The sequence below is a fragment of the Uloborus diversus genome, chromosome 10 (genome assembly GCF_026930045.1).
Source record: "Uloborus diversus isolate 005 chromosome 10, Udiv.v.3.1, whole genome shotgun sequence".
NCBI classification, from domain to species: domain Eukaryota; kingdom Metazoa; phylum Arthropoda; class Arachnida; order Araneae; family Uloboridae; genus Uloborus; species Uloborus diversus.
The window spans coordinates 73,973,893-73,982,291 of NC_072740.1; the positions used below are offsets into that span (position 1 = coordinate 73,973,893).

Genomic DNA, 8,399 nt, shown 5'->3' on the forward strand with positions numbered 1-8,399 from the left:
AACATAGAGGAGGCATCATTCAACTCAAAAAGATATAGTTAACTCAGAAAATTATATCAAAATATGAAATTGAAAATAATACCTGAATTATGTTCTTGAATGGTTTTATTACTATCTGTATTTGAAATATTGCTACCCAGATTTGGTTCAACATCATGATTGAAAGAAGATGAAGGCTTTGAGCGCTTCTTAATTACTTTTGCATATATTGGGAAAGAAGTGTCTAATATTTGCTCATTTGAGTTAGAATTTGAATGAGGTGAAAAACAGTCTTGATAGGAATTAGTAGTGTTGGCATTCTTATCTTCTTGAGCATTCATACTTTTTTCATACTTATCATGTAATTCTGCATGTTGCAGGCTACTTGAGCAATCTTTAGATCGACTAGGAATTTCTTCGTATATCTGTGAATATTGGGACTCATAACCGCTGGTGTAATCACTCATTTGGCAATGATCTGTGTAATCTGGACTAGATAAACTTTCTGGTCTTTGCTTTTCAATACAACTTTTATCATCTTGATTAAACTGAGTATAACTTTTATGAACAGCACCCTTTCGACAAAAAGGAATATTACGTAAATCCTCATCAGGAGATGATTGACTAGAGTTTCTATTTGATTGAAAAGATGTGCTGTCTCTCTCGTGGAATGAGTACCTTCCAGAACTAGAATCATCTTGAGAGTGAGGATCTGATTTGGAATTTTCTGAAAACTTTCCACCATCTTTGCTTTTTTCACCCAGCTGTTCAAAAATGGCACGAGCGCTATTAAAGCGCCTCTGGAGACTCTCAGTATTGCCAGGTTTAAAATCAGATTGCGAGTCTACTTTACATGCTGGTTCAACAACAGTGATTTTTTGAGTAGTTTTTTCTTGGACAACTTTATTTGAATGTGGAACATTGCATGGTTTGGATACTTCACTTTTGTGAGGAGAAAAAGATTGGAATAAAGTTGCTATAGAACTCACTTTACTACCTAGTCTACGGACTGCTTCAGATTTTGAAGCATTTGAAGCTATTTTGTTGTCTTGATTTACTGTTTTTTCTTCAAAAGTTGATTTTACTTTGCTGACAAATGGCTGGCTCTCATTAGGTTGCACCGATCCTTCAAGCCAACCAGTGCGGGATCGACTAGCAGCTAGTATTTCAGCTCTTACATCAGCCATGGTGTCCCACAAAATACCACCTAATGTTCTTTTATTTCCACTTCATACAGATGTCCAATTGAATATGAGCATTAAATTCTGGAAAAAAGAAATAAATAAATAAAAATAAACACTTTTACAGCATAAAATATCTCTTCTACAAAAATAAGCTGTGATTACAAAACCAGACCATGATTGGGGGAGGTGGAGTACGTTGGACCGTGGGACACGTTGGAGCAGTCTCAATTATTTTAATATTATTAATATTTTTTATTTTATTTTATGACCAACAAATAGCACCTATGGTCCTACAAATCTATGTTTAAATCACATGGTATAATTATATTGAACAAATTTTATTCCAGAAAGTGTTATTTCAGTAGTTCTGAGTAATTTTCAGAAAACTATAACTTTATTTTTTTTTTAATGGTTTTCATCAAGATTGCAGAAAAAAATTGAACTCTTTTCTTAAAGTAAGTTATTTTAATTCACAATAATTGACATTTTTTTAAAAATTTTTTGTCAAAAAGAAAAAAATTGTTACATCACTTTTTCAAGACCAAGAAGGTGGGGTAGGTAGTCCGCTCTTTGTGGGGCACGTTGAACCAGACCAACCGACCCGACATAACTTCAATTTTTTTTTAAATCTCAATAATTATAACAATTATTCTAAGTGTTTGTATATTATACAATCATTTCATTTCAGGTTACACATATTTCAAAATAATAATAAAAAAAACTTAAGGCAAAAAAAGCAAAGATATATTTTATAATTATTTAACAAAATTAAACTAAATTAATTTTATCAAGAGGTTTATTTCATATCTTCACTTTTTTACTATTTATATTTTAAAATATACTTCTAAATTTTTGCAGACAATTGTTTTCTAAAAGTAAAATATGCAATACTTGCTATAATAAAGTTCCTGCATTAAACTTTTTGTTTTTGCTAAACAAGCATTCTACATAGAAAGGAAATAAAATAAATAATTGATTACAGGAGTAAAAAAGTATACTTTTACTTAGGATTATCAAATTTTATTTTTTATATTTGATTTTAAAACACAAAGATATGCTAACTTAAAGCTGTCAATTTTATTGTTCTTTTTCTCTGAAATATATGGTTATTAGTATAGCAGGATTCTTTTCTTTTTGGAGTTGTTTCATGCAATGCAATGAAGAAAAAAAGCGCTTTTTCCCCTAGCAAATATTGATGCAACTTTGCATAAAAGTAACATATAACTTATATCCTTTAAAAAACCCAGATCAATAAAACTGCTATTTCCAAAGCTCTGAAAGTAGCACTTTTATATTCCCAGATATCATTTAACACATCTTTGGTTAACTTTAATCTACATTAATTGTCTCCTGAATATTCAATAATTGATTTTTCTTTTGATTTTTAAAAAATAATTGTGTACTAATGGTGAATGCTTATTGCTGTTTTTAAATAAAGATGATTCATCAATTAAAATCAATTTAATGTTATATATTGATCTTTAAACTTTATATTTTTCACTCTACACACAATAAAGAATAAGGTAGTTAGAAAATTTGATAGTATTTATCTCTAAAATTACAGAAAATGTTGTTTGAGTTATGCAGTTCAACATGTCCTACTAGGCGGACCAACGTATCCCACCCGTAGGGCACGTTTATCCACTTTACAAGGTTCCGTTAAAAAAATTTTTAAAAAAAAGTTTAGGAATTCAACATTTCATTAAAAAAATGTGTGGTGTTGAGAAGTGTTTAGTGAAACTTATTGTAGAAAATCGAACTGCTTATAAAATTTTTTGCCCAGATAAAAAATGATAAGTAAAAAAGCGGACCAACGTGCCCTACCTCCCCTTATAACATTTTACAAAAGTTATACAACTAATATTTTAATAGTTTTTAAACATTTTATTTTTACTCTTTATTTCCGAGAGTTTTTTATTTTCACTTTTCAAATTTTTTTTCAAAAAGTGTTTTCAAAATGGAAATGGATGACAATTAGGTCATTAAAGGAGTTAACTTTACAAGTCCAACTTTATAAGTACAAATGTAAATGAATGAATTGCAAAAAAATTTAATTCAAAGTGACGAGTTTGAAATTTAATTTAAAACAATAGGGATATTGCAAATGTTCTAAAAGTAAGCCCTTTACCCAGAAAAATTTTTAAATGACCAGACTGGCTGGACCCTGAAGCCATCTCTAACTTTAACAAAAATCGACTAAAACTGCATTTGTGAGACTCCAAGTTAGGAAATTTTCAAAGGTAAGATTTCTTTATCTCACCACATTAATCCTTCCTCTGATGTTAACAAAGACAGCCAGAAACTGTTCTTGGGACTTGTAATTTTTGATACGAGGGGGGACCCAAAAGAAACTGGACTAATGGTGCGATGCCAATTCTGGATGTAGTAGAGTGTTCTCCAGCTAGATGGCTCAAGTAGAGACCTTCACAAACCAGCTGTGCAAGTGGCGTCAGTGTAGTTGATAACGTCTGATTGTAGTGTTGGTTTTCTCAGGTGTTATTGCTTTCCGCCTGCAAACTCATTATGGTACATTTAAAAGATCAAAGTGTAAACTTGAAATTTTGCTCAGATATTTTCCCCATGGAAACCGATTTCAGTACAGATTAGAATTATTAAAACTTGACATTTTAAACAACTTATTCATTAATGACTGGAGAAGAACTGATTTTACATTTTTGCAAAGAAAAAAGCCCTAAAGCAAGGAAGTTCTAATTTCTAAGGGGGAGCTTGAGTCCCCACTTCCCCTATATGGGCGCCCATGGAATGAAGCCACGAAAATTAGAGAGCAAAGCATAGCGAAAGATGACTGTACAACATCTTAATAATTATATGTATAATATTAAACACATAGAAAATCTAGATTTTCGTTTTATCAGTTTCTTTAGCAGCCTCGGACTTTTAACGAAAAAGTGGACAAAATGCCAACCCTCTGGCACAATTTTACAGGGGGTTTGGTTTTTCTTCAGGGAGTGCTCTGTAGCCTTTGAGAGAGGGTACCATTGTTCTTGGGTGGTGGAGGAGAGATGAGCAGACTCGATTATTATAAAATCCTGTAAGGTATTTGTGTATTTAGGTTTCACATTTGGAGGATTTTAATTTGCTATATTAATATCATCAAATCTCTTACTATATTTCTAAATTGTAGCAAATTATTAAAAAAAAAAAAAAATAGAAACAGCAAATATCATTGTTTTTTTTTTTTTTTCATAAAAAATAAATCTTTTAACATAATTACTATGTAGCATTAAAAAGAAGTTGAATACTTTTCCTCCGAATAATAAAATATATATTTTATGACTTAAAGAAAAAGACTCCACTTGATATTCCTATCCAAATTTTAAACATCAGAAAATTAGCATTAGTTTGCTGCAACATGTCAAAGGCACGTGAAACAAAAAATTGAAAAACAACTGGTAAGACACAATAACTAAGTACTATAAGGAGAGAAGAAAAGAATATGGGCATAAACTTCAAAGCAAATAAGAAAGTTTTAGGACCAAAAGAATTTAAGTCTTATTTCCACAACAAAAAAAAATAAAAACTTAATAAAAATATAATGTCTGATGAACTGTCCAGCAACTGATGACAGTGAATGTCTGGGAGGAGGGGTTGAAAAATTTAGCAAAATTGATTGAGCTAAATCTTAATGGTATTATGAGGGGCATAAAAAGATCACAAAATATTTTAAAGAAATTATGCTAATCTAAAATATGTAGAAGAAAATACATGATAATTCAATTCGATAAAGATCCCACACAGCAATTCCTTTAAAATTAGAAGAAAAGCATGATATATAATTTTGCATAGATATAAATAATTTCTAAACGCTTCACCAGCGGGGGGGGGAAGAATATTTTCTTCAAAAAGAAATCAACAGGAAAAAAAAAAGGAAGAGTACTAAATCATCTAAAATTTTAAAAAATGACGAAACCCTCAGTTAGAACTATATATAACAAAGTTTTTCTGCTCAAACTAAAAACAATTTTGTGAGGCATATTTCATTCCAAAACAAACGCTCTCGCCCAGGATCCTAATATTTTCATTCTCAAAAAATAGCATAAACGCAAACTCCGATTTCAAAGGAAATTTTACTGAATGAACGTAATGTAACATACTTCGGACGATGCGCTTTTTTTTCTTTTACTTCCAACAATAATGCTTTTATGTGATGCATGAAAATGAAATGGAGATGCATATCACACCATCAAATGTAATCAAACTTTTGAACCACATACGATCTTTAATTCATGAAATGTGTGTGATTTTTTCTGAAATTTTAAATTAGAATTAGCAATTTTACGCCGTACAAAATATCATAACGCGGCAACTCATAAACACAGAGAGAGAAACATTTAGGAAGTTGCCGTTTCAATGCTGCCCGGTTACAGTTTCTATATATTTATTGACAGCTCGAAAATTCCTCTTTAGTTCCGCTGAAGAAAGTGTATTTTCGTAGTATATATATAAAGATTTGAGAGCAATATATTGAAAACACATAATTTTTAAAATTAGATTACAAATTAGTTGCAGGATATTTGTTTTGTATATTAAATATTTGAAAGTTTAGGTGTAACTGCTGCTATAACTGCGGTAAAATCATGAAAATGGAAACCGACTAATGAGGCAACCCTTGAGATAACTTTTCGCCAACGCCAGTTATCCTTGGCCTCATGCCAGGAGCTTAGTTCTGCGCGGGAGGACATCCGCAAAAAGGTTTTTTTTTTCCCCCCCCTTCTGGATTTATTTTTAAACTGACTGATTTTTTTTTTTTTTCTTTTTTTTTTGCTCATCGCCTTGACGTAATTCCAGTTTGATACTACGCAACGTTTTTCTTCTATTTATATATATGTTTGATTAAAAATTCTCGTTCTCTAATTGAGAACTTGTTTCTCTTATTTATTTTATAACTAGTTGAAATGCCCGGCGTTGCACAGTCTACCTCAAAAATAAAATTTGTGTCAAGTGATTCATGTTCAGCAATCAGGCAAACAAAGGTGTAAATTTTCCCGTCAATGTGTAGAAAAGAACAATTTTTTCCCTCAAACTTTTAATTTAGACCTCTTTGGAGATTTTTAAAATCCCAAAACTTCAGTCGTTTTTATATATTAACCAGCATCAGGCGTGATTTTTTCCACGTTGACATGGGCGTTAGAATGATGATTGTTAGTTAGATGAATTCGTATGTATTGATAAATTATGTTCAAAAATTTCAGAAATTTTTTTAAATATAGACTAAAAGTTACTCGCACATCACCTTAACTGAATTTTGCCAATCTATTGTGTTCCACAAAAGTTATTAAAACTGGCAGAAAGCGCAGTAGATTTAAAAAAAACATGAAACTAAATACATTATTCTTTTTTTTTTTTTTGAAGAATAAGTGTTCACTAATTTTTCACAAACAACTATGATTACGAAACAGATGATATTTTAATAAGAAAAATACCTCTTTTTTTTTTTTTAATTCTTCATGTGTTTGTTTTTCATTACTTTTCTTCACGAAAATATCGTCTACTACGAGCCAGAAATTTAACTTTTTTTGTTTTCAATTCCGTGAACAGAAACCGCAAACGATACTTTGAAAATGAAAATAATAAGCCTCGTTTTAGAATATGAAAATAATAAAACTTAAAAAACTTAAATAATAAAATAAAACTTAAAATGAAGAATTTGGGGGTGTTCTAGTTATCCCTCAAACTTCGGATAAATTTCATACTTTGCAGCTTTTAAAGCTTTAGAAAGCTGCAAAAATCAAACAAATATGACTTTTTTTGATGAGATACTCGCAAATTAATGATTTTCTGTAAAACTGGAATAAAAACTGGAACTTTTTTTTTCTTTTTTATGAAAGGTAGCCTATGTTCTATTCTGCACCCTGATAATGTGTGCACAAAATTTCATGATGATCGATTGAGCAGTTAAATCATGAAAGACAAACAAACAAAGTCACTTTCGCATTCATAATGTTAGTAAGGATTATCATCAAACCAGGGATGCCCCGATTTTTTTTTTGGGGGGGGGGGAGGGGGGGGGCGTTTCTTCTCAGCTTGCCCAATGGAACTCCGAATTTCGCCGAGTGACAAAATACGGGTATGCATATGCACAAACACATACGTGCATCTAAATGAAAAGGGTCATCCGGCATTTAAAAATTGCAATTAAGTCTCCAAATTTGCCGAATAAGGAAATATTTGGAAGGTCACAGTAACCTCCTATCGGGGTACCCTGGCATCAAACTGCGGAAGCCCGCAAATTTTTAGTATCTTTTTTTTTTTTTTTTTTTTTTTTTTTTTTATCAAAGGTAGATCCAGCTTCTAGCTTTGGAGAGGGTCATTTCCGAAAGGGAGATCAGAAGCGTCATTTTTTGCCATAAATAGCGGACTGGGTAGGTCCGTCAATTCGAATTTTAAGGGTGCGGGATAAAGGGTGCCTACCCAATGCATATTTGATACGAAAACAACAAAAAACACGCCCACTTATATGTGAAAACATGTTTTCAAAGACAGGGGAGGGGAGCTATAGGCCCCCCTATTCCCTAAATGATGGGTCTGTTTTCTCGAAACATAGGCCCAAAACGCACCTTTACTTAAGGCTACGTTTGGTCATTTCAAGGGAGAGTCATGACCCCCAGGATTCCCCCACCCCCTCCTGAATCCGAGCCTGATTTTTATTAATCTAAGAAAATACAAAAAAGGAACTTGAACGAAGGCTGCGGAGTCGGAGTGATTTTCGTGCTAAAAGGATCGAAGTCGGGTCATTTTGCCTCTTACTTCACCGTTCTGCCAAGAGTGCAGAATCGGAAGTTAGAGGTTTTAAAATTTCAGGAGTCGGAACGGAGTCAAATTCTGCCATTTCCTTCCGGCTCCGCAGCCCTGTAATACTGTTGCGTACTTTAATTTTATAATTGGACATTCGTTAAAAATAAATTAATTTTTTTCGCTCATTTTTTGGGCAAGGATTTTAATTTTTATTATTTCTTAACCAGCATGCTTTTATGAAGGCTACATGAGTGCCCATCCAACCAGAGGGTGTTGACGCAACCCATGGAGTACCCCTCCCCAAAACAAAAGCCCCCCGCCAAAACCCCAAAATAGAACAAGAAAGCCCTCTCAAACTACCTCCCCTCCCTACGAGTTTCACTGGCGCGTACTGTACCGTGAACCCCCCCCCCCGTCCCCTCCCTCCGATGGACACCTCTGTGTAATATTAACCTGGGAATAAAAAGAGTTTTCACGCAT

At 32.6% G+C, this 8,399-nt stretch overlaps 1 protein-coding gene across 1 annotated transcript in view; it reads right to left on the minus strand.

Annotated features, from left to right (window-relative positions):
• The window catches only part of LOC129231050 (neurabin-1-like), an 84,780-nt gene extending 83,614 nt beyond the window's left edge, over window positions 1-1,166 (minus strand). Inside the window, exon 1 of the mRNA XM_054865298.1 lies at window positions 83-1,166. Coding sequence (XP_054721273.1) covers window positions 83-1,166 — 1,084 coding nt within the window. The remainder of the gene's footprint in view (window positions 1-82) is intronic.
• Between the last annotated feature and the right edge of the window lie 7,233 nt (window positions 1,167-8,399).